At 37.1% G+C, this 27,978-nt stretch overlaps 1 protein-coding gene across 1 annotated transcript in view; it reads right to left on the reverse strand.

The window, feature by feature from the left end:
• DISC1 (DISC1 scaffold protein) overlaps positions 1-27,978 on the reverse strand; it is a 478,298-nt gene that overhangs the window by 392,884 nt on the left and 57,436 nt on the right. Inside the window, exons 3-4 of the mRNA XM_056814629.1 lie at positions 14,281-15,296; positions 6,204-6,273 (exon numbers count right to left, since the gene is read on the reverse strand). Of these exons, the coding sequence (XP_056670607.1) occupies positions 6,204-6,273; positions 14,281-15,296 (1,086 nt within the window). The remainder of the gene's footprint in view (positions 1-6,203; positions 6,274-14,280; positions 15,297-27,978) is intronic.

Genomic DNA, 27,978 nt, shown 5'->3' on the forward strand with positions numbered 1-27,978 from the left:
AGGAAGACAAATTTTGACTGACATATACTGTATGACCTTTAATAAGTAAATCCCTTAACTTCTTAAGGGCCAACTGAAGTCTCTAAGGCTACAAGTGACAGAGAAGTGGTTGGTCTGAGTCAATGGAGGAAATGTCTACCTGGAGTTCCCCAAACCAATCAAATAAGAGAGACTGACCAATAATCAAAAACAGGGGAGTAAGAGGCCCTATTCTGGGATGGGTATAAAATTAATGAAGCAAAACTTACTTGGAAGTAAAGAGAAGAAAAAAAAGCAAAAAAGTTGGGCAATTAATTCTATCAAAGGAGTGAGGTAGCACAGTGGTTAGAATGCTAATCCTGGAATCAGGAACTCATTTTCCCAAGTTCAAGTCTGATCTCAGACACTTACCACCTGTGTGACCTTGGGCAAGTGACCTAACCATGTTTCTCCTCTGTAAAATGAACTAGAGGAAGAAATGGCAAACCATTCCAGTATCTTGGCAAAGAAAACCTCAAATAGGGTCACAAAGTCAGACACTACTGAAATGATTGAACAACAACAATAATTAATTCTATCAATTCAATCAGTCAATTTGGCGAACTCGGTTTAGTCATATAAGTTTTTTTAATAATACAAACACAATAATCAACTGATTGACATAGAAATAAGATCAGATGAAATCAGACAAGATCAAATTATCCAATCAGTTGCTGAAATAAGTGAAGAACTTCATTAATTCAGGTGTAGCACATAGTCCTCTGAACCATATTATTAAAGAAAGGCAGACAAATGTTCTTGCCAGAAATAGAGCTCATGATAGAGAAGAATTAGACTTGAGGACCTGAGTCACCTTTTTGGTTCTACCCTGACTTTCCACATAATCTTGGGCTGGTCCAATCCCACCCTCCGTTGTTTTTTTGTTTTTTTTTCTTGTTTCTGGGGACCTTAGTTCTTCAATACTTCAAAGGAATCTCTGAGAGGAGCAAATAAGGATAATGCTACAAGTCTACATGTCTCTTACAGAAGAGGACTTTAGAAACCCAATCTCTCTCTATTATAAGGCCTGCCTCTTTCTCCCATTGATGAATTCTTCCAAGAGCCTCCATTTTGTAGAGTAGAGTGGTTCAGGTTGCCTTCATTGTCCTTCTGGACCTTATCCTGGCTCTAGAATAGATTATTAATTTTGTGTATGTGTCTTCCCCCATTAGAATTTTAGCTTCTTGAGGGCAAGGACTATATTTCCCTTTGCTTGTATTTGTATCCCCATCATTGATGGCAGTTCTTGGTACATAGCAAACATTTAATATAATAAATGCTTGTTTTCTTCCTTTTTCTTTCTTCCTTCCTACAGGTGTGGTCCAAGTAGTGGAAATTATTGCTCCTTCCTCTTAAACCATCTGCTCCAAAAGATCTGAATTTCTGATATTTAAAGCCTTGTCATTTCAGTCAGTTTGGACATCTCTCCTAAGCTCCAAAATACTCCACCCAGAAGCACATCAAATCCACAAAAAAGTGACAAAACTAAAAAGTTATATCATCCTTCTAGAGTATCAAAGGGGCAAATGCAAGTTAGCTGAGTCCTGCTATTCTGTTCCAAATCCCCATAGAAAGCAGAAAAATGGAATTTTTTTCCTATAAAATATTGTTCTATAACCTATTATTAACCAGATAAATGGTCAAATGATATGAATAAGAAGTTCTTAAGGGAAGAAATTCAAGGTAACAATAGACATGAAAAAATGCCCCAAATCACTAGTAATTAGAGAAATGCATATGAAAACAACTCTGAGGTTCTACCTTACTGCCTTTAGATTGGCAAAAATAACCCAAAAAGGAAACTGACAATTGTTGGAGTCTGCAGGATGACAGGCATACACTGTTGTTGGGGTTATAAACTGGTCTGGCCATCTTACAAAATAATTTGTATGTATGCCCCAAACATCCCTAAATTGAGCGTATCCTTTGACTCAGTGATATCATTCCTAGTCCCATACCCCCAAAAGGTCAAAGAACACCGCCAAGAAACCACATGTGCAAAAAATATTTACAGTAACTTTTTCTTATGTAGCAGGAAAGAACTGGAAACTAAGGGGATGCTCATCAATTAAGGAATCTCTGAGAAGGCTATTGTACAAGAATGTAAGAAAATGTTACTGCTCTAAAAAATTATAGAAGGAAAGCTTTCTAACAAACCTAGGAAGACTTAAATGAACTGATGCAATGAGCAGAACCAGGAGAACAATTTTTACAATAAGATCCCACAAAGAAAAACAACCAAGACTTAAGAAATCTGATAAAAGCAATGATTCCAGAGGACTGGTAATAAAATATACTTCCTATCTCCTGTCAGAGAGCTGATGAACTCAAGATTCAGAAGGAAACCTACATCCTCAGACAGGGCCACTGGAGGATTTGTTTTATTTGATTATGCATATTCAGTGTAAAGGTTTTGTTTTTCTTTCTTTCAATTAGGGGAAGGGAGTAGTTTGGGAAGGGGAAGGGGAACTGTATGGTAGGGTTACCTATATGAAAAAAGAAAAGGAAAAAATAGAAAAGAAGCATCTTTTAAATGCATCAAAGAGAACAGAAGAAAGGTCAACATAGCAGAATCACCTTAAAATAGCACTGGATTTATTATATATTTTAAAAGAAAAGCAAGCTATACATAATATAGATTTGAGCTTCAAGTACAAACCTTTTCTGTTCTACTTCACACATGCAAATGCTTGTCTTATTGGGTATTTAAGTTTAGAATTTACATTTTGTTTTGTTTTCTTTAACTGCATTCAGCAGCATGTTTAGCCTTGCTGCTGTCAGGTTTCTGCATGAGTAATGAGCTGCTTCAACAATGGTCCAGATGATGCTTAGAAAACAGCAGTTCCTACAGTGGTCGAGGAAGGCAAACTGTTGTCACTGTGGATAAAGCACCCTCCCAGGGTAGGGGAGCCAGAGTAAGGTAGCCACCGAGAAAGGAATTCAAACACATATGGCAAAAAAAAAAAGTACATTATTGTGTTTCTAAGTCAAAGGTGGCAGAATACCTAACAGCTTCTACCTTCAATGGTTGAGAGACTAAAGAAACTAAATGTATTGTCTGAATGCCAAAGGAGAAAAGAACATATTTTGGTCTATGGAAAAAAAATATTTAGGATCTTGCTTAAAAAATGTAGGTCTCCCAAGGGGACACAGAAAGACAATCTGTCTCAATGAGAGAAATCTTATCCTATGCCTCTTCCACTTAATCTTCATGAACTATGAGAGATGAAAGATATAACCTAGCTCAACTTTCTCATTTCACAAATAAGGAAACTGAGGCCCAGAGCAATAAAATTAAGTTCAAGGTTATATCAGTGATGCAAAGCCAGTACCATAATAAATATAGGTCTCCTAACACCAACTTCACTACCTTCAACCATACCTGGCTACCTCCTAATCTGTTCAATCCTAACACTGAGTGGTTTAATTACTTCCCTTACATTTTGAGCCATTGAGATCATTTCCAAATGCTTGTTTCAGCATCCATCACCACTTTTTTTATCTGCCTCATAGCACATCCAATAATAAAATAATAATAGTAATGATGATGAGGATGATAACAACTACTAGCATTCACATAGTAGCACCTAATAAGTGCCAGGCATTGTGAAAAGCACTTTATAAATATCTCATTTTATACCCATGTATCTAGTATTATCTCATCATTAATGAGATATTTAATTAATTATTATTTGATTTAATCAATGGGATAATTCATTTATTATCTTATTTGATTATGTACACAATGCGTATGTATTTAATGAATGCTTGCTTCCCTTTCTTTCCCTTCTCCCTCTACAAACATATTCTTGATTTTATATTAGATTTTAAATTGAAGGATTTATTCACAAGAGGGGGTGCAAAAGTAAACATAAATATAATAACATTGAAGAGATTTAGTCTGGAGTCACATATAGCCAGTCATTGTTGAAGTCTTGAAGACCATGACTAAAGTCCTTTCTCTGACAAACAGAGGAAGTAGAACTCGTAGTACTACTAATGGTAGTGGTAGTAATAAGTAATAATGTTAGGTCTAGACTTGTGATTTCATCTGTGTGGAGAATTTCCAAATTGAAATTCCTTCTAACAATGAATATCAACAACTCAGCCATAATTTTTAATCTTAGTTGCCTGAACTGAACCAGTATGTGTCAGAGGTACTTGAAAACAGAATTTTATTATTTCCCAATCACATCAGAGAATCGAGGCTTCAGATGAAGTAATAATTGTATCCTAGTTGTGGCACCAACTTGAGACACAGAAGTTTCATTTCCTACCATGATTCAATGAATATTTATTGTGTTCCTACTCTACTATACCAGAGTAGATAGTCTAAGACCCCTCTTCCTGAGATCACAGATTTAGAGCTGAAAAAAACCTTTGAGATCTACTAATTTAAGTTTTTCATTAGCTTGATTTTAGATACTGAAATGAGAAAGCTGAACCACAGCAAAAGTCATTACCCTCAAGGAGATTGTTTACTTGAGTATTCAATATGTCCACAAATACACATAATATAACCATTCAACTCTGCTTCAAAGTTCCAATATTGTGCCAAGACATGAAACCGAGAGAAGTATATGAAGAAAAGGAGAGCATTACCTTCCTAAATGCCCTCTCCTCTTCTTCCAGATCTCATCATTGCCCCTGCTCTTTGCATCCTCAAGTTTATATGCAAACAGAACTACTAGACATCAATTCTCAGTCTAGAAAGGAGCTGTACTTTATAGAGTAGTACTATTAATCTTTTCATGGCTTTCTCCCACTCTACCTTACTCTAATGTGGTATGATATCAACAGTTCTTAAAGCACTATCAGATTATGGGTAAAAAAGAGTTGGCAATGCTAACCTCAAGGCTAGAGTGGCCCCCAAACAGAGTCTAAAGTCTATATTCTAAATAAACTGACCTTAATATGTCCCCTTTTGGAAGAAATGACAATGACATATTGTTGTCATTTATTCTTTGTTTTCTAAGAAAATCAATGACATCACAGAGTAATGTCTTGTGGGTTAAGTTTAGTGGCAAGACAAAAATCAGGAGGACTAGACATGGCCCAAGATGTAATAGATGACTTTGGCATCTTTGCTGTCTGATCAAGCTCTAAGAGTTCCACAGAACCTGCTTCAGCCACCTTCATGGCCATTGGATCAAATTGTTCTCAACCACACATTCCACCAGAGGGGAGTCTCCATGTGCTCATGGTAGATAGCTCCTTACCTCATCAAAGGGTATCAGGCTTGGCAGTTACTTCAACCTAGTTTAGCACAGGTTCTAGCTGCTGTCTATCACATGCCATCCAATAATGCTAGTCTTTAGATGAAGATGCAGAAATTCACTCCCTGTTCTTAACTGATCTCAGAGGCCAAAGGCATGGACCCCAGACTGAGTTCAAGCTGAAGCTCATACAGCCAGTTTCCTGTTGCTGGTATAAACCTCTGACTGCTTCTCACCACAGTCAGTTCATCATTTAGAGAGCAAGGAAAATGGATTCAATGACATGACCAGAGGGGGGAGCCTTTCATAGCTATTTTGCCTTGGCATTCTCATGATTCTGAGATCTTTAGTTCCAGTTGTATAATGGCCAAGAGGAATACCACATTCTCCCAATTCCTCTGATCTTGGTCCACAGCAAATGACCCTTGGTTGCCATATTTCATCACTTCTGCTTAAACATTCCTTTTTCTCTTTAATGAGTAATAAAAGCCCAATCACTCCTCGGGAGAGAGGAAGGAGCTGATGGGCTAGAGTGGCCACTCTATAGAGTTCCATCATACAATGCTCATAGAAACACTGCATATTTTGAATTGATAGGACAAAAAGATGGACTGAGTGCAACTTTCTTTATTCATGTGCAAGAATGAATGAGTTGTAATCTATTATCATTAGAGAAAAAAACATATTGATGAGACCATTGATCTTTTGGAGAATTAGTAGATAAAGGATATAATTTCAGTGTTGTACATTTTGCCTAGATCTGTTGGCAATAAAAAATTGTAAATGTAAGAAAAGGGATTCATATTATCATTAGTGCTTTGAAGTGCTTTAAAGGAAACCCAAGTGTTTCTGGTTGGAGTCTGCTCAGAGATTTACAAAGATGCCTCATTTTGGAAGCACAGAGGTCAGAGAGGAAAGGGAAGTCATGGAAAAGAGATGAGATGAGAAAGGTAGGGGGGAAGTACTTACCTTTGTCATAATTATCTTCTTCTACTGCTTTTTCCAGAAGTTTTTGAAGCTTGAACATCAAGGATTTTATCTACATCAATGTGAGAGAAAAGGAAAACTGAAATTACAATACTATCCAGACATTCAGTTTCTTTTCCTCTTTTTTCAAGCTGGAACAATTTGGAAACTGTGCTCTTCTCCTTTTAAAAATAACCAGACATACATTTTTCACGTGCCAACTGTAAAATGCATGAGCTTTCCCAGAAAAAAAAAGTAATGTAAAGAGAAAGTGTAACTTGAGTATAAAATCCACATAAAGAGTTAGAAAGTTATTTTAAACAAAAACATCACATTGAGCCCTTATCTTTTGGGAAAAATGCATAATGAAAAAGAATGCTAATTTCCTGACCAAATGTTCTCTGTTCTAAAAATCACATTAAAGTTATGAATGTAAACATACCAGAGAGGGAAGAAACACAAGAAGAAGAGGTTCTTATGGGTACTTGAGCTGAGGCACAAAAGGTTGCCCTAAAGACTCACTAGAAGTGAGTCTTGCCCTAGCAACTCACTAGAAGACTTTGTACATACCCTTGCAACCTATAATTTATAGTTTTTCTCAAATCTTAAAAAATGTTAATTATGTTCTCTTCAAATATCCAGAGAAAAAAATGTCAATCATCTTAGCATTTGTTGTTGGGACATTCATTTCTGATTGTCTTTTTTTTTTCAATATATGACATAAGGTTTCATGAAGGAACCAAGAAGGAAGCTTCTGTGTTGGCCTTGGCCCTGACAATGGATGGGTTGGTGATTAACACTTGACCTCTTTGATTCTCAGATTGCCCATTTAAGAAATTGGCTAACACCTGCCCTATTCTACATAAATGGTGTCTCATGAGAATAAATGATAAATGTTCATGTGAGTTCTTCAGTTCCTATAGAAACCCAATGTATTATCATCATTGTTATCTTTACATGGTCATGTTCTAGAAACACAAGGAAACATTTGAGGAAATTCAAGTACAGAGAGATTGTAGGATTCCCTGAGTTACCCAAAAAAATCATTCAGAATTATTTTTTCATTGTAAGAGTACACCATCCCTAATTGTCTCAATAAGAATCTATATAATAAAAGACCACTAAAAGAAACCCCAAGTATAATTATGCAGAGTGGATAATGAAACTGGTTTCCTCTGTTCAACAGAAGATGAGAGACTGCTGTGAACTTTCAGGAAATTACAGGTCAATTATCCTCATTTTACCACTCTGCCATCATGTGGTAGAACGTTACATACAAAACCAGGCTCAGTTGCTGTGGTAGTTATTTTTACTTAGCTGTTTCGGTTTTTTTCTTTAAAGCATACAATTCCAAGAAGAAAGGAGTATATCCAAAAAAATGATTGTCATATAAATAGAAGATATTTGTAAGTCTTTTAATTAAAAGAACCTCTATGAATGTATTGCCTGGATTTGTCTGTACTGTAACACAGGGCTATCCCTAATCATTAACAAAAAAAGAACCATTAGAGAGAACAAATAATGCCTTCCCTTTTTCTTAAAGTTTCTACAATCCAAAAGAAATGAGTTGAATTTGAAAAAAGGGCTCTTCCTCCATCATCTTTATTCTACCATTGGCCATTTCTTAGCATCTCCTATTAACTACACACTCACTGAATGGAATTCCTGCCAATGACCCAAGGCATCCAGACATTTGTTGCCAGCAAGTTGGACTCAGGATCAAATGAAACTTAGGTTCAAATCCAGTCTCTGACACTTACTAACTGTGCAACCATGGGCAAATTATTTACCTACTCTGAGCCTCCTTTTCTTCATCCACAAAATCTGGATAACAGCATCTGTGGGACCATGGCAACAACTTCATTACTGGGTTGCTGTGAAGTTTATCAAATGATATGAATGTAAAATGGTTTATAAACCTTCAAGTACTACATCATGGTCAGTTATTATTAGCACACACTCCCATATGATGCTGGATATTACTTAATATTATATTCTCAAGGTAAGTATATTTATCCAAGAGGAAGGATAATAGAGGATTTAATGATTAGAAGAGACTATGAAAAAAGTCATCATTCTTTGCAAAAACAATTACAATCAAAGGGTGTAAAAGCCATCATTATACTCCAAATGTATCTTGTATCCATCAATGGACAGAATAAAGGTCAAATTAACTGGAGGAGAGGAGTGGCATGACTTTTTGTTTACTTTCTTTTGGAACAAATTCTGAATCTCAAAAAGCCCTCTCTGAGTAGCTTTTCAAAGAGAAGGGCATTGAGATACAGGAGCTTCCCACTCCTGCCAGCTCTGGCAAATGTCCTGGCACCTTGGGCATTTATTTGCCCAGGCTGCTTGATAGAGACTATAACTGAGACAAAGACAAATAATAAAGCAGCTCTGTCTCCCTTCCTTGTCCTTCTGCCAATTTGCTCAATAGAGTCAGTCAGAGGCAAGGAATAGGCAACAGCTTCAAAGAACAGGAGTCAAAAATGCTCATCCTGGTTCTGCTCCATCCTTCCTGTGTGCTGAAAATGATTTTACTTTTCTGGGCCTCAGTGTACTCAATTCTAAATGGGAATAACAATTCACCATAGAGATATGAAATTTTTAAAGTAGAGAAGTGATTTTTCAAAGCATCCTAATAAGCAATTGCTACAGCAACACATAATCAAATCTTACTAGTAAACAATCGAGAGAAAAGTTTTTCCAATAATCTATTTTTTTAATTGGAGAAGAGGGCATTCTATAATTGTAACTTCATTATAGGAGAGAACTGTCAACATGGAAATTTACTTAATGCAGATCAGCAATTTTGTAACTTAGTCTAGAGTTGCGTGGGGCACTGATGTTGTGACTTGCCCACAGTCATAGAACTAATATATGTCAGAAACAGATATTCCTGACTCCAAGAATAGCCCTTTAACTATGACTTCACATTGTGCCTTATTATTATTTGTGCTTTTATTCTTTGTCCCTTTTAAATGAATGTCCTTCCTCCCACTATAAAAATATAAAATCCAGATCATGTTGTCAAGACTTAAACCTGAACCTTCCTAACTCTCAGATTTACTGACTCTCTAGTCATGCTGCCATGTTATCTTCCCAAAAATCTAACTCCTTTCCAAGATGTTAAATTGTTGTTGACTAGTAGTTCAGTAGGATTCATTTTACATGACCAAATCATTCCAAGACCTTTCATGTAAATTAAAAATTACACATAGTGGTGAACTATATTATTTAATAAGTATTTCTCACACAAACATATTTGGGTACTTTATGATTTTTCTTAGGCTTATCAGATGTACCAACACATGATCTAGAATGATTCTGAGGGACTTATGAAAGAGAATGCTGCCTACCTCCAGAGGAAGAACTACTGGAATAGGAATGAAGATGAAAACTTTTTTTTTTCATTTATTTGGGTGTATGATTTGAGGTTTTGGCTTTATAAGATTACCCACTTACAAAAATGAATAATATGGAAATGAAAAAAAAAAGACCTTCCAGAATCATTACTCTTGTACCTTGGGGCCATTGTTAATAACCAAATGGAGTTAATGAAACAAAAAAAAAAAAAGCACTGCTCTGACATGGGCATGACTTGTTAAATGTGAGAACTCAGGACTAACACTAATGCTGGAGATAATATTTGATGCAAAACAATAGATGACTCCCACTAATACTTCTCAGAAAGAATGAGTGCAATTGGACAAATTTTTGTAAGACTTAACACTGTTTGGAAAAATGGTACAGAAAATACCAATAACATGGAAATAGGTTTTGATCAAGGACAATGTAATACCCAATGAAATTGTGCATCAGCTGTGGGAAGAGTAGGGGAAGGGGAGGAAGGGAAATAATATAATTCTTGTAACCAAGGAATAATGTTCTAAATTAACTAAATAAATTAATTTAAATTAAAAAATAAATTGACTAAATAAAATTTTCAAAAAAGAAATTAAAAAAATAAATAAGAAAGAAAGAAAAAAGGAAAAAAATGGTGCAGTTAGCATGGCATTAAAAATTCTTATTTTATGTATTTTTCTCCTTTTATTTTTTTTTCCAATTGCCAATTGCATATACCTGAATCCCTGTGTGCTAAGTTCGAGTAAAATGAAGTGTTACTGTGTTTTACCAATTAAACTATAACCTACTGATTTTAAAGATTGTGTCTGAAGTGGTAGGGGCATGGTTAAGAACAGAAGAGAAATATGACTGCATCATTTCAACTTTGTATGTTTCTAAATAACTACATTGAATCAAGCACTAAATTAGAGGTGAATTAAAGCGACTACACAGCACCTTCATCATTCATTTTGATCCAAAACGCTTACATTATGTCCCTGGCCCTATTGTTCCTCAAAAGACCCAAATTTGCTCAAAGATTTCACAACCCCCAGCTAATCAAAAGCTCTCTGTTTTCAAAGCGTTGTGATCCATATCCTAGTAAGAGGATTGGAAAAGAGAGGGAAATCTGGCTGATGTCACTAGCATTCTTCATGCCAAATCTCATAGTCTCAAGCAGAGTAGTTGCCAAGGTAAGCTTTTTGTTTGGTTGTGAAGCTTAGGATTTGTTGTTTGGCTGGAGAGATAAAAGAGAGGAGGAAAGAGGAAATCCAGGCGGGGAAGAGGGATAGTCAGAAATAATGGAAATATTCTTATTTTTTCCTTACTTTGTTAGAACTTGCACTAGCAAAAAGATCCTTTTTTCCTCTTTTTTAAATGTCTTTCTTGTCTTTGAAATAGTAGGGGTATTTTTTTCTGTGTCAAAAAAGTCCACAATGCAAAAAATGCTCAGAGCCCTTAGACTAGATGATTTCTAAGGTCTCTTCCAGCTTTATATCCTGCAATGCAAATCCAATGCTATAGATTATGCCCACATGTGCATTCACAAAGCACACACACACACACACACACACACACATGCACACACACACATGCACATAAGCACACACTCACGCAAGAACAGGCTTGCTTTTCTCATAAATGAAACACATACTTCTCCAAAAAGGCCAGGTCCCTCATCTCACTAGCTGATTCCTAGGACAGCTCTGCTTTGATTTCTTCAGTAACATTTTAATTAAGGAATATTTATTTCTAGCCTCTGAAATTTATGCTAAATCTTTTGTCAGCCAAAACTATCATTATATCATAACTACTGCCCTTCCCAATATTATGAAAGTAATGTTGTCCTACTAATAATTTCATATGGTTCTGATAACATTCAACAGATACTCCTATTAATAAACTTGAACAGCCTTCCTTTTGCCTCTAGGATCATATATACTTTGGTGCAGGGTGAAAGCCCTGCACAACCTGACCCCATCTTACTTTTTGCAGTTTTGTCTTGCTAACTATTGAGTTGGTGCTAAATTTTTGAATTCTGTAAGCTATGTTGCTCAGTTTCTACCATTTCCTTTCATAATCTATACTGATCACTAAATTACTCACATAATATATGTAAATATAATAATCATAAGTATGTTAATATAAAAATGAAATTTCTTTTTATAATTATATATTCATCATATATCTTTTATTATACATAATAGGCATATATAATTCTATATAATAGACATAGATCCACTATTCTCTACTTCAAATTGATCCTCACAGTAGCTGTAAGAGCAGATTCCAACTCAATGCCATTCTGTCTATTTCTCTGGTACTTGGGAGTGGTTGGATCACATTGATCAGAATGTTTACTGAATCAGTGGTATCACCAGAGTTTGACTTGCCAGGGTTTCTAGATCCTAGCCTGGCTGTTCCTAGTTGGACCTGCCTCCGGCCAACTCCAGGGAGTATAGTTTGGATACTGAAACAAAATGAGATCCTTGAAGATCATTCAACAGTTCATAAAAGGAGATTTATTTAGCCATGGCAAGAAAAGAACAAGAAAAGGCATTGAGGATACCTTGAATTGATCAGACAACATGATACTCCTGTGACTGATTTACCCACCAGCAAAGCATCAGAGAGGGTGTCTGGAGCTTTTAGTGGGTGTTTTGTACTGAGTCAATAAGGAAGTAATGTCAACATCCTGAGCCTTCAGTGCCCTGAGACAACCAAGTCTCAGAAATGGCCTCCATACTTTTAAAGGAAAAACTAGCCTAACTTGCATGAGGGCACTGGTTAAGCTCTTGCCCCTTTCACACTCTAGCCCTTGGTGGTAAGGTTTTCTAGAGTTGCATATTAACTTAGAAAATCATAAATAAACATTATCTATGCTGCATTATATTTTTATTTATTTTGTTAAACATTTCCCAATTACATTTTAATCTGTTCCAGGTAGCATAAGCTGTTGTCGGGTCCCAAGTTTGACATCTCTTTCTAAAAGACCCTCCATAAGGGCAGCAGGGTGGCTCAGTAAATTGAGAGCCAAGCCTAGAGATGGAAGGTCCTGGATTCAAATCTGGCCTCAAATACTTCCTAGCTGTGTGACTCTGGGCAAATCCCTTAACCCCCATTGCCTAGCCCTTACCACTCTTCTCCCTTAAAACCAATACACAGCATTAAGTCTAAGACTAAAGACAAGGTTAGTTAAGAGAAGGGAAGGGAAGGGAAGGGAAGGGAAGGGAAGGGAAGGGAAGGGAAGGGAAGGGAAGGGAAGGGAAGGAAAGGGAAGGAAAGGGAAGGAAGGGAAGGGAAAACAAACAAAAAGAAAAGAAAAGAAAGCAAACAAAAGCAAAAGAGAAATGAAAAAAAGAAAAAGACCTTTCATGACTTAAATGCCTTTAGAGCTTTTACTAGTCAACTAACACTTATAGTTTTCAAGAAACCTGATATAAGCATTACTGAAGAAGAAAGAAAAAACAAAAACAAGCAAACAAACAAAAATACCAAAAAACCAAGAAGAAGGAACAATTGCCTGAAGGAGTGACTAAATCTGGAAGAGTCTAAGAAAGGACTGAATCTTAAGTATAAATGATTGTGTCCATGTAGTAAGTGATATCAAATATTTGTAGTTCATAATGGGTCTCTCAATGTAAAAAAGTGACCAGAAGCAGAAATGGCACCAGGAATACCAGAAATAGATCAAAGATTATCTTATTTCCTTCAAAATCACTGATCATCTCCTCCTCCCAGGGAGTTTCATGGTAAGGGAAAGGATAATATAAAATCTTCACCTCATGTGGGGACTCTGAGGGAATCCTTATTCATTGGGGGCTAGTTAAACACTTTCAATCTTCTCTTGTTGCTAGAAAGCAAATACTCCTCCCAACAATGCCATCCCTTGGTTCTCTAAGTCCTCTATGGAGAGGTGAATGGATTGGGACTAAATTTTAAATTTCCTTTTTAATTTAAAAATTTTTAATTTTAATTTAATTCTTCCATCTTTAAATCTATGACATACTAATATGGAGAGATTTTAATCTGTACCATTGGAGGAAGTACATTTATCAATGAAATCATAGATCTATCAGATTAATTATTATATTAATTAAATATAGAGCATCCCAAAATCTTAGAACCAATTTAATCTCTCTAATTGTTATTGGAACTTTGGAGGACACCCTGTTTAGTAACCTCGTAGATCTATGCCATGGCATCTAATATTAAATTGATATAAGCATCCTCTCCACTTATTATTTAATATCTTGGGATGCCTCTAAGCTATTAAAGCTTAAAAGCTGCACTAAGACTTTTGGGATATCTGGTATTTTCATGTCACCTATCTCATTCCAGTATCTATCGGTCTTACCTCCCCTCCCCACTTCCATTTTCCAAGCCCAGGTGGACCTAGAGTACTTTGCACCTAAATAGAAAAGGAATAGAGAAGAGCTCAATTACAAGAAGAATTCAGAGCAGTTGAGTGTGAGGAAAAACTTTTATTTTAAAGAAGAAATAAGGGTCTGGGGGGAGATAAAGAAGTAGAAATGGTTATTCCTGTCCCTTGTAATCAGCACATTTCAGGTGCTGCTGAAATATCTCAAAGGGGAAGTCACATAACGACAGAACCCAATCATTTCTTGCCTTTTGCCCCAAAAGTTCATCTGTGCTTTGATATAACCACTGAGGAGCCTGTCCCCACCGACCCCTATCCCTATCCCCAACACCCACAGGCCAAGGAAATACCAACCTTTAGCAGGGTCTGGTTGCTCAGAAGGCAGCCCATCAGCACTGGCTCGTATTTCTTGACCAAGGTGTCCCAGCCCTGATCACTTGCCATGATGTTGCTCTCATAGCCTGAGGTAACCGAAGAACCCACAGAGGAGGAATCAGGCGAACAGGAGATCGCTGCATCAGTATCTGAGAAAGAAAAAACCTCCTTCTCAGGCCGGTTATTACTGCCCGTAGCCAGAGTGGTGCCCACTGGGTCTCGAGCAGTCCGACAACTACAAGGCTGAGAAACACTTCTCTGGTCCTCACAGGCTCCTGTACTGCCCTGCCTCCTGACCAATTCATCCACAATGGTATTTTCTGCTCGTGCCTCTGTGGAACTCTGGCAGGGGGGCTCTCTCTCCCTGGTGGGGAGACAACCTTCAGCCTCTCCCCGCTCCCCAGCAGATTGGAGAGACAGACGTATGAAGCTAAAGCTTGAGTTAAAGACATCATGAGGGCTAGGTGGGGTGGGCAGAGGCTGCTGGTGGTCTACTTGGTCACTGGAGATATTTGCTTCCTTCTGTGCCACAGGGAATGTGTGACCCTGAGTTCTGGCACTGCCAGCCACCTCCCAAGGGGCCAGGGAGACCTCAGGCAGATGTGTGGGTGGAAAATCTTCCAAACAAACAGAGGTGCAGGGAGCAATAAGACCAGTGACACCGTCCTTCAGTCTGGCATTTAATCCTGGCTGAGACCAGCAGTTTCCCAATATGCCATGCCCTACCACGCTGCTGCCTGTGAGCATGGGACTCCCAGCTGAGGGGCTGAAATCTTGTCTTCTCAAACCAAAGTCTCCATGTCTGGCCATGGTACAGGGCTTGAGCTCAGCCATTCTGTCTCTGTCATGTCCCAGCTCCTTCAGGGTGAATGATGGTGGAAGAGTGGGAGTAAGGCATTCTCTCCGTGGCCTGATGTCTGTCCTCAAATAGCCAGGCCTTCTTGCCAACCTCTTCTTCTGAAAGGAGCCAGCAGACAGTAATTGGTCTTGCTTACCTGAGAAAATAAAGAAAATGGCCCTGTCAGTCCATACGTCACTATTCTTGGCTGGAGGGCTGGGATTCCTTTTGCTTCTGGGGAAGATGTCACAGAGGACAATCCTCCCCTTACAAATCCCATACCTTGGTGCCACTGGCAAGCATCAGATACAAGGCTGCACAAATAATGGATGTAACCCAAGATGATCATTTTTATGTTCTAAGATTTTTTGCTTCAGAACATGCAGAAATAGAACATATATTAAATATATTATTTCTATTTATAACTTTATATTATATAATATATAAATAAATATATCTTAGTATTTGTTTCTATTATTATAAATCTATTTATATATTATTTGCAATATATTATATCATGTAAATATATTATGCATATATTAGTCATAGTAATGTTATTATATTAAATATATTATATAAATATATTTCTATATCATATATGACACTATGTATATTTATTAAAGTTTCTGTGCCCTGCAGGACAAATGTTAGTTATGATCCTAATTCAACACAAGAATTCCAACTGCCTGCTTGTTGGTCCTCTCCCAGCTTGCAATGGAAATCAAATGAGCGGAAGTAGAAAAGCAAACATGCTCATCAAACTGAAACTCGGGCCATTTTCTGTATCTGTCTATTAAATATGACCCATGGAAAAGGGAAGGATTTCCATTATTCAAGCTCCAGTTTTCTCTACCATACTAGCACTTCAATAATCAGCATCTGGTTTCAGAAGTACATACAAAGACCACTTTTATATTCAGTGATGCCATGAAAAAAGAGGTCCTCATGACATCCTCTCTAATCTAGAGTTACAATACATTTGGTTTTTTTAGAGTTCTAAGGAACCTCAAAAGTCATCTAATCCAACCTCTTCATTTTATTTTTTTTCTGTATTTGGACTTTTTTATTCAGTACATTTACAAGGAAAATTTGGAGACTACAGAAAAGTAATAGCATTGGTCATGTCATTAGTAACTTACTCTCCTGTATTGTTTTCTATGCCCTGTCTAAAGGTTTGGCTCCTCAGATAGTGATGGGGAAAGGCCTGAAAGCCACAGAATAGGCACAAATTTTCAAGTCTTGCACAATCACACTTCAGAATCTCAAGTGAAATAGAAGATGTGAAGTGAAAAATTTGGAGCAATAATAAAATGAAAGGTGATAGTAGCAAAAGTAGCATTTGGGACTACACTTGTGATTTCACTGGTATTAGGAACTCCAAGAAGAGGAAATGTCCTCTTCCAGTTAAAGTTGTTGAACTGTTTCCTTTGTTTTTGACTCTTGTTGATCCCATTGTGGGGCAGGGGGAGAAGTTCTTGGCAAAGATGCTAGAGTGGTTTGCCATTTCCTTCTCCAGCTCATTTGACAGATGAGGAAACTGAGACAAAAAGGATTAAGTAACTTGTCCAGGGTCACATAGCTAGTAAATAAATGTTGGATGCTAGATTTGAACTCAATCCAGGACAGACACTCTATCCAATGTGCCATCTAGCTGCAATTAAAGACAGTGTCCTATTTGCAGCTTCTAATCTTGGACTTTCCTAGAATATCAAAAGATTGAGACTTGACCAGGATATAGGGGACAAAACTTGAACTGAGGTCTTTCTGGCTTAAGGACCCAGTTCTATACCTAGTATGAGAATAGTGGTGGTGACAGTCGTTGTCATACCAATCAATGTTATTATATTAAAGATGCTCATTAAGCCCTAGGCTTTTCTTTAGGACATTTTAAAAACTGTTAAATCAATCAGTTTCATCCTTATTAAAATTTCAGGACTTCATCAATATTTCACTTTGTGACCTTTATCAAAAAGAAATCTATGGCACATTATTTTTGTCATTAAAGTAAAAAATTATTTTCCCTTTAAAAAAATTTAAAAGTTCAGCCATATTCTGAGAGATAATGGAATGTTTTAAACAGAGTCAGGAATTTTTTTATCCCCAAAACAAAAGAAATTTTTGTTTTGCATTTTTCTCTGCAACACAGATGCTTTTGTAACATTTCATGAAGTCATGTAGGAAAGTTTATTAATCAATCCTGTTCCAAAATATTTCTCTAGTCAAGCATCTTCTCCCAGACTCTAGATTAAATTTTGAAGTCTTTAGTCAAGTTTGATCTCAGTAGAGTTGAAGAGAAGCACCACTTTCCACAGCGTTCCTATCTGAAGACAGGTCACAGGGTACTGATCCTGACAGGCAGATGGGCAGCACAATGAGGTTGGCATGGGGCCATTTTGGCAGCAACGCCATTTGTTAACTGCTGATGCAAGAACCAGGGTGGTGATTAATCAAAGAGAGGAAAAATGAAGTGGAATTTGATCCACTCCTTACTTAAAGAACTTCTCTCATCTCTCCCTTCCTCTTTCTTGCTCTCTCTTTCCCACACACACAGAGCCTCTCAGATCACTAAACAGTTCCAATGTGCTTTTTCAGCTTCTAAATAAAACTTGCTATAAATCTAGGGCTCTACTGTAATACAATCACAGGGACTTCAACATGTCTCTGTAATAGGAAACATCCATTCATGGGAAACCAAAGAGCTACCTAGAGAAATGATCATCAAAATATTCCAGAGCTACTTCCTGCCAATGCACTCATGTATATTTTTTGGTTTGTATAGGTTTGGCCCATGCACAAATTTTAAGAGACTGGTCTATGTGAACTGTAAAGATCTGTAAAGACACCAAGATGTACTATCAACACTAGGTCACTTTCGCCTTCACCTCTTAACGTTTAAATCATCATAGGAGCATAGGAATTCAGAACAAGAGGGGGCTGTTATAGCTCACAGAATCCAGCTGTTTTATTTTATAAATTAGGAAACTGAGGTCAAATGAGTTTAAAGAATTATCAAAGATTGTAAGACTCTAATGATATAGGGGACAGCTAGATAGCTCAGAGAATACAGGGCAAGGTCTTAGGTTCAAATCTCACCTCAGATACTTTCTAGCAACTCCCATTGCCTAGCCTTTACAACCCTTCTGTCTTTGAATCAAAACAGAAGGGTAAGGGCTTTTAAATAATAATGTAATGATGTAATAAAGATATTAATAGACTATAATCATGAAACATGAAAAAGTGAAGGGAACAATTTTTTATTAAGAGCTTGTATAAATAAATTAAAGGATGCAAAAAAAAGCAATAAGCACTTTACAAAGATTATTTTGTTTTATTCTGATAATAGCCTTAGGAGATGGATACTATTATTATCTCCATTATACAGATGAAGAAACTAGGGCAAAAAGAGGCTAAGTGGCTTGCCTAGGGTCACACAGCAAGTAAGTGTCTGAGGTCAAATTTGAACTCAGGTCTTTCTAATTCCAAATCCAGAGCTCTATACACTAAACCAATTAGTTAAAAGGTATGATTCAACTCAGTTCCTTTGATTCTAGTTCTAAAGCTCCTTCCACTGCCCTATTAACTAATCAGCAATTTTTTGAACATTATGCATATAATACTGTAGTGATTCCTATGTAGAATATCAGAGACATAAATAACAAATGTTTTCTAATAATAATATATTAACATAATATAATAAATAAATACATCATAAATATTTTAAGTCCCTTTGTGTGTAGCACATGTTGCTAGGTGCTAGGGAGATAATTCATCAGTAAGACTCCTCTGAGTTCCTTTTATATTCCATGAACTGATCAAGGGTCTGGGGAAACAAAGACAAAAATAAAAATAGTAACATATCAAGGAGCTAACATTTTATCAAGAGAAAGACAATGTCTCTCCTTATATGCATATACATATGTGTGTATATGAATATTTCAGTATGCAGCTGGATGATGCAGTGGATATAGAGAGAGCAATGGCCCTAGAGTCAGAAAGACTCAACTTCCCAAGTTCAAAGCTGCCCTCAGATACTTCCTAGTGGTGTGACCCTAGACAAATCACTTAACCTTGTTTGCCTTAGTTTCCTCATCTGTAAAATGAGTTGGAGAAAGAAATGGCAACTCACTCCAGTGGATCACAGTCAGCCATGACTGAATTGACAATGTAACAACCAAATCTGCAATATAAAAACAAGGTAATTTGTGAGTTGGGACACTAGAAGATAAGGCAAATTGGAAACATTCGATGTAAAAGTTAACATTTGAGCTCAGTTTTGAGGAAAACCAAAGATAATAAAAGGCACAAGTGAGGAAATAATTCAGCCCAGACATAAGCGACAACCAGTGCAAAGATAGAAAAGTGAGACCATGTGACATGTGTAAGAAACAAGAGGAAGGTTAATTTGACTAGATGATAAAGTATGGGAAGAATATTGTGATATTTTATATATATGGTAAGGGTAGAAAAATAGGATGAGTTCAAGTTATGAAGGACTTTAAAAGCTAAATAAACAAGTTTATATTTGACCCTAGAGGCCAGAGAAAGTGTATTGGGCATGATTAATTAAGGGAAATGACATAATCAAGACTTACAAGTTTAGGAAAATCACTTTAATTCCTGTGTGGAAGAGGAATAAGAATGAGAAAAGATTTGAGGCCGAGAGACCAATTCAGAGGTCATTTCAATTATCTAGGCAAGAGAAGATAAGAACCTGAATAAGGAGAATCGCTATAGAAACAGAGAAGAAGAAAAATAGTAATAATAACCTCAAATAAAAACAGTGACCATTAAATCATACATAAGGATCCCTGTTGGCTGCATATTGGCTTAGAAAACCAGATTATTTACATTATCTATGTCCTGTTTTATTTTTATTTCACTAAATATTTCTAAAACATATATATGTATATACACATACACACACACATACATATATATATGGAGAGAGAGAATTTTTTTTTCTTTTTAAAAACCCTTACCTTCCATCTTAGAATCAATACTAAGTATCAATTCCAAGGAAGAATAGCTGTAAGAGCTAGACAACTGGGGTTAAGGAACCTAGCCAGGGTCACACAGTCACACTGCTAGGAAGTACCTAAGGCTAGATTTGAACTCAGACCTCATTTCCTCTCTATTCATTGAGCCACCTAGCTGTTCCACAGCTGAATTTTAATCTGGTTCCCACCTCCCACAACCCATGTTTGATACCTCTGATATAATAGATATAGAGGTTAAAAACTATAAGATTTGGTGATTAACTGAATATGTGGGATGAATGAGATTGAGGAGTTGAAGGCAATACAAATATGAACCTGGGTTGGTGGAAGGATGAAAGTACTCTAGAAAGAAATAGGGAGAATGAGGTCTGTTTGGTATATGCTGAATTTGAGAAGCCTGTCCTGTCCTGAATCTGAAAAGTATACAATCATGACAAGACTGTCCATGTACAAAAAATAGTGATACAAAATAATACCTAAGTGCTAAATGGTCAGTCTGAGATATGTGTATCAGGAGTTTAAAGAAAAGGGAGTTGAAGAGGACTGGAATAGGCTTGGAAGACTTCAAGGAAAAAATAGGGTTTTAGACAGAGATTGAAAAAGAGAATTCTCCCTTTGAGCTATTTTCAGGTAAGAAGTGGACTTTCTTTTGCCCTGACTTAGCTAACATTGTACTCCAATCCACTTTCTTTCACCCTAAGTACAACACTTGTTCTCACTACCACCACCCCTGTCTATAGTAAAGCCAGAGAACATGGTCCATGTGTCACTATAAATGGTGGCCTTAACAAAAATCATTTTTCTAGAAAGTTCAGCTTCCCAAAATTTTGCTAATTTCAGGTAAAATAAATATGGAGGGAGAGGGACTTTGTATTCCAAAGCAATTAAAATGAAAGTATAATAAATGATATAAAATGTCAGTTTTGAGTGGAAGATGGTAGATTATTGAAGACTAATTTTAATTAATTAATGAAAAGAACTTTGTGCCAAGCACTGTTTTTTGAAACAAGCATTTATTAATCACCTACTGTATGCCAGTCACTATGCTAAGTGTTTTGCTAATATTGTCTTAAGTTCAAATCTGGCCTCAGACATGTCCTAGCTCATGTGACCATGAGACTTAGCTCTGTGACCATGTGACCTAGCCCTTATTTCTATTCTGCCTTGGAACCAATACTTTTAGTATCACTTCTAATATGGAAGATAAGGGGAGGGGGGATGATTTGTATACATACATATATGTATAGATATAGATATATAAATACTTTTTTATCCTCAGAACAATCCTGAGAAGCAGGAGTTATTATCTCCATTTAAAAGTAAGGAAACTGAAACAGAAAGAGTCACTTTTCCATATTCTAAGCACTGGAAATATAAATACAAAAGCAAAACAGACTTTACTCACAAGTAACTTATTTTCTAAATAGGGCACAAATACATAAAGAGGAGAGGTGTCAGAGAAGGAAAATTTGGTCTAGGAAGTTACAAATATGGTGAGTGGAACAACAAACAGTCCATCGACTTACCTATTCTAGAAGCAATCTTAGTGTTGATTAGTTTACAATGGAAGATGGGTGGTCTCAGGGTCTCAGGAGCCAAGTGGCTTGACTCCTCTCAGGCATAGCCTCTGTTGGTCCAGTATAAGGATGATATTAGAAATTAAATCTTGTTATATTAGTTTAGAGATAAGAAGTGGAGAAGCTGGCTTGAGAAAGAATTGGAGTTTGAAACAGAGTTGAGACAGAGTGTCAATTTCAAATGTTGACAATGTGGGTGGAGGGGTAATGTTTTTTCTGTGGCAGTTGGTCTCTGGAAGTTACTCTCTCTGAGTGGTGGGAGCAGGTGACATCTTCTTTTCTCCCTCTCCTCACTGTCTGAGGTAGAAGGAAAGGAGTTAAAAAACTCAAGGAGCTAAGTGATTTTCCTTTTCCAAAAAACTTGGGAAACACTAGTGACTGTTTATTGCTGTTTTATAAATTGTTATTATATCTGAGAAGACCAAAGAAAGACCTGGTCTTTGGTTTGGACTCTGAGTCTGTTAAGGCTCAGAGTCCTAACTTGGTTCTTGCTGAGGCTCGACCAGCTAGCCTTTGTTATTTTTACAATTTGGAGACAAAGTTAAGAATTATATACTTCATATAAGATAATAGTGTTTAGTTTATTGTAGGATAGTGAAAATTCGGGTTAGTCAGATCAGGAAGAATCAATGTAGCCTGTGGAAATAAAAGGGGTTCCTTGCAGAACCAGGGAGTTTTATTTGGGTGGAGTTAGAATCCCTTAGAATTATAAATATTTTTAATCCTTATATTCTCAATAATTAGTTTATTTTTATATAACAAGAGTCTCCTTAGCATCCTTGCGCTGGCCCTGAAGAGAAGTTCACTTATAAGCTTCTCTTCACTGATATAAACTTAAGATACTTTATTAGCAGAGCAAGCCAAGTATCTAATCAGTTTATAAATAATAATTCATTTATTCACCTATTATTTTTACACCAGTGATGTTGGAGAATGGCTTTAATAGTTTTAAGTTTTAAAATAGTTTTAAGCAAGCCATCATTTTTTACTATTGTCACCATCACCAGTGAACAATTTTTGGGTGTCTGTTATGTTCAGGCATGTTGCTAAGCACTGGGGATAAAAAGAAATAGAGACATTTGAGGGGCTTGTACCTAACTAAGAAGAAGCATGGTATAGTCTAAAGACCTGAGTTTGACTCCTTAGTCTGTTCCTACCAGCTCTGTAGACTGAGCAAGTCATTGAACCTCTTTATATCTTGGAAAATGGGTATTTATTACAATATCAGCAACACAGGATTATTGTGAAGAAAAATTGTAAATCAGAAAGCCCTGAATAAATAAATAATTTTACATTAAAAAATGGTACCAGAAGTACCATTTCCAGTTCTAAGAATCACATTTTGAGAGAGAGATTGACATAGCAGAGCACATCGAGAAATGGGTTGCCAGAATGATAAAGGGAGAGTTTATACAAAGACCAAGTGAAGAAAATAAGGATGGGGTGAGAAGTCTTCAGGAGACATGATAACTGAATTCAACTACTTCACAGAATCACACTAAATTATAGACTTTCAGTGCTGGAAGCTTCTTTAGAAGCCTTCTAAACCAACTCATAACTGAACAAGAATATAGTATACAATATGTTGCTATTTTTCAGTCATTTCAAGTCACATCCAACTCTGTGACCCCATCTAGAGTTTTCTTGGCAAAGATACTAAAATGGTTTACTATTTCTTTCTTCAACTCATTTTTCCAGATGAAGAAAATGAGGAAAACAGAGTTAAGTGACTTGTCCAGGGTCATACATATAGTAAGTGTCTTACACCAGATTTGAACTCAGAAAGAGACATCTTACTGACCATGGGCCCAGAACTCTATCCACTCATCTACCCAGCTGCTCTCTCAGAATACAATATAGCCATTGTTGTAAAATCTACAATAAGTAGAAACCTACTATTCTAAGGTAACCTATTCCACTTTTGCATAGGCTTATTAGGTTCATAAACTCGTCTAGAGTTAGAGGAAAACTTAAAGTTCATCTAATCCAACCCCTTCCTTTTACAAGTTAAGAACTAAGGCCTAGAGAGGAGACTAAATGATTTATCCAACTTCACAAGGCATTAGGTGACAGAACCAAGGTCTGAATTCAAGTCTTCTTATCCCAAACACAGCCCTCTTTCCCCTGCACCACACTTTATTAGAAGTTTTTTCCTGACAAGTTAATTTACCTCTTTGCAACTCTCACCCATTGTTTCTTTTCTCTGAGACCAAGAAGAATAAAGATAATCTCTCTTCCATAAAACAGCTCTTCAAATACTTAAAGAAGAAAGAGAAAGAGGAGAAAACCTTGGGGAAATACCTTTTAAAATAATGATTCTAAGAGGAAATGAAAATTGGACCTTGGGTTTAATTATGAAAGGAATTGCTAAGCTATTTTGCTTATCCTGGAAAAAACAATCCAATGAAATCTATATGGTCTTTTGGTTAACTTTTTTTTTTAATTTTCAAAGTAGAGAAACAAATGGAGTTTACTGAGGTTAAAAGAATAATTTCAAGTAGAAAATAATTCATTGATGTGATTCTGCTTGATTCCCCTTAGATCATCAAAGCAAAAGTTCTTTTAAAACCAGTTACTAATGAACTATTCACACTAGCGTCAGTGAGAAGTAAGGATCCCTCTTAATTTTTTTTGGATTACAAGCAAATAACCACTCATGCTACCAATGCCACAAACTATGAAGACTGAACCTATGTGACCAGAATTTGATGATATGGGGAATAATCTTGGTTTACAGTTTAATTCTCCAGCATATCCTAGCTTCCAATAATCAAACCCTGTTCAGGGGGGTTCATCAGGGTAAGATCTGGTGCAGCAGAGCCCTGAAACCAGAAGATTTTCTAGTGAGTGAAAATTCAAACTCCAAAATACTAAAGGAATAGAGAACAAGAGGGCAGCGGGACAGAGAGAGATGGGATACAGAGTAATGGTTGCATTAAACTGCCTGGATTAGAGAGGAGATAAGTGGACTAGCTATTCATACTCGTCTTGTGACCTCTATATCCCTGCAACCAATGAGGATAAAGCCATTCAGGCTCCCCATTTTTCTAGGAAAAGTAGCTTCCTAACACTGCTTAAAATTCTGCTTTCACTTATAAATTCAAATCTGCTTCATGACATATTAGAGGATCAAGTCAATCTTTGTATCAATGTCTTTCTGTTATAGAATATATAGTATATTTTTGTTTTCCTTTATTTTAATATTTATTTTATGTATTTTGTTTTATTTTGCCATATAATCACTTTCTGATCCAACACACACATACACACACACAGAATCTTTGCAACAAGGAAAAACAATTCAAAACCCAATGATCAAAGATGAGTATAGAACATTTTATACTAAGCTATATAGTTTTTTTAAAAAGCAGGTAACTCAAAATTCCTTTACTTTATTTGCACCCTTTTCTATTATTTGACGGTGACACTGGGATGCAGAGTATTAAAATATCACATGATAGCCTGATCCTCAATAAACATTGTGTATACATCTCAAGAGTAAATGAACATTCTATTTCTTCTCTGTCTCTATTGGATTGACCCCTAATCTTCCTCAAATAGGTGTTCCCTGAAAGGTATGTTACAGAATCACAGAAACTTAGACTAAAAACTCCTGTCGAGAATGGGCAGTTATCCTCACCACTAATACAAGCTGTCGACCTACTATCAGCAGAGGACAGATAAATCCAAGAAGCCTAGAAATAACAGTACCCCTCACACCACCAGTTCAGCCTCCAAAGACATCATTCCATGAACCAACACCTGTGGAGATAAAACCTGCCACCTGAGGCAGGGAAGCAAACCTATCTGAAGCAGCAAGGCACCCTGAGGGAGAGATGTGAGGCAGCATGTTCCAGGCAAAACAAACCCTTGCTACCACCTTGACCAATTGCCCTCAGACCCTCAGACATAGACTAGGACCCAAAACCCAGAGCCTTAGACTAATAGTATCCTAAAGACCATGGCTTTCAATCCTAGCCCTGCAACTATCATTTAAGGGAGCAATTGCTATGGAGAAGGGATACACTTTCCTATGTACCACCACCAACTGCTCATTAATTGCCACCAAAGAGCAGGTAAGCTCCTGAGCCCTAGGAATGGTAGTGCACCCAGACCACCAATCCTACTTCTAATCGGGTTGTCAGTCATCATCTCAGGTAGCAACTCCTGTAAAGAAGGAAGTAACTAACCCCACTAACCCCACCAACATATGAGGTAAGCAAGCCAGCCTAAATGAAGCAGCAAAAGTATCCTGAGGGAAAAATGTAAAGTTACCTATTCCAGAAACATTGAATCAACACCATAACCTCATAACCTCACCTCAAAGCTCAATAGAGATAGCATACAATTTTGAACACAAGAACCTTGGGTATAATAATGTCATCCAAACCACTATGCCTGCTTCCATCTTGAGTCCTACAGGGAACAATTTCTGTGGAGAAGGGGCCCACTTTCCTTGCCACCACCAGCTATTGAACGACTATTACCAGTGGTCAAGTAAATCCAAGAACCCTCAGAATGATAGCACACCACACACCACCAGTCCTGTTTCCAGCTCAGCCTCCAAAGACATCATTCCATGAGCCAACCCTATGGAGATAAAACCTGGTAAATGTTTCTTGAGGTGCTGGAGCCCCATCTCTGTGGGAGCTGTAGCTTCTAGAGACCCAAGAAATGTTATTCTCAGCAGCAAAGTCCTTTGTGCCATAAAATGCTCCAATATCAGGAACAGGTATGACAATCATGAGAAACGATAATAAAGAATGTAGGCTACAATCTTCTTTGTCACTGTATCCTTAGGATCATGGAACATTTCTGCCTGACTTGCAACTGAAACCTCTATGTGTTGTTGCCTTCCCTTCTCTCACTAAAACATGAATGCTTCTTGAGAACAAGGATTGTGAGGGGAGGTAAGTTTCATCCTCTCTGAGTTTCTGCCTTTGTATTATCCCTTCTACTCAAGAAACAGATGAAAGGTAGATAGGTAATCAGATGGAGAGAGAGAAAGAGAGAAAAGGGGGGGAAATAAATGGATGGATTGATAGATAGATAGATAGAAAGATAGATAGATAGATAGATAGATAGATAGATAGATAGATAGATAGATAGATAGATAGATAGATAGATGAGAGACAGACAGACAGACAGACAGACAGAGACAGAGAGAGACAGAGACAGAGAGAGAGGCAGGCAGGAATACAAACAGATAGTTAACTTTCATTCAGTGCTTTCTATGTGCCTAGCAATGGTCTGAGAGTTGATTCTTCTTAGTATATATCCTTCCATAAAGAGCCAACGGTTAGTTTCTTAGATTGGCTTCTTAGTTAAATGCTGGCTTTTCTCCCTTAACAGTCTCCACACTTACAGCCTGACTCTTTCTAAGTAATTCTCTCTCTTCTCTCTGGCATCTGTCATCAGAAGTTGTTTCTATGGAAAAGCAGACGAAATACCAGAGAAGTTTCAAAAGATGACTAGGATCACATACAACACACACACACACACACACACACACACACACACACACACACACACACACACATTTATTATGTGACCTTAGGCAGGTCACTTAACTCCGCTTGCCTCAGTTTTCTCATCTATAAAATGAGTTAGAGAAGGAAATGGCAAATCACTCCAGTATCTTTGCCAAGAAAACCTCAAAATCGGGTCTTTCAACTGAAACAACTGAACAACAACAAATAGGGACTCAAAATGCAAATAGGAGAGCATGGGCCTAAAGGTAGCTGGCACCATAGTTTAATGTGGTATAGTCAAAATAACACTGGATTTGAGGGCATGTAGATGGCACAGTGAATAGAGTCAAGAAACTTCAGCTTCCTGAGTGCAAATCTAGCCTCAGATATTTACTAGCTGTGTAACCCTGAGCAAGTCACTTAATCTTGTTTTCCTCAGTTCCCTCATCTATAAAATGAGCTGGAGAAGGAAATGACAAACCAATCCAGTATTTTGGGACAGTGGACAGAACACCAAAATAGAACATTTGGGGCAGTGGCACAGTAGATAGAGCATGGAACTGGGAGGACCTAGGTTCAAATCTGGCCTCACTTCTTGTATGATCCTGGGCAAGTTCTTACCCTTCTGTCTTATAGTTGTTACTAAGATAGAAAGGCAGGGCAAGAAAGGGAAAGGAAGAGAAAGAAAGAGAAAGGAAGGAAAGGGAAGGGAAGGGAACATAAGGAATAGAAGGAACAGAAAGGAAGGAGGATGGATGGATTTGGCATCAGAATACCTGCATTTAAATCCCAGC

Source organism: Monodelphis domestica, chromosome 2 (genome assembly GCF_027887165.1).
Source record: "Monodelphis domestica isolate mMonDom1 chromosome 2, mMonDom1.pri, whole genome shotgun sequence".
In the NCBI taxonomy this organism is placed as follows: Eukaryota; Metazoa; Chordata; class Mammalia; order Didelphimorphia; family Didelphidae; genus Monodelphis; species Monodelphis domestica.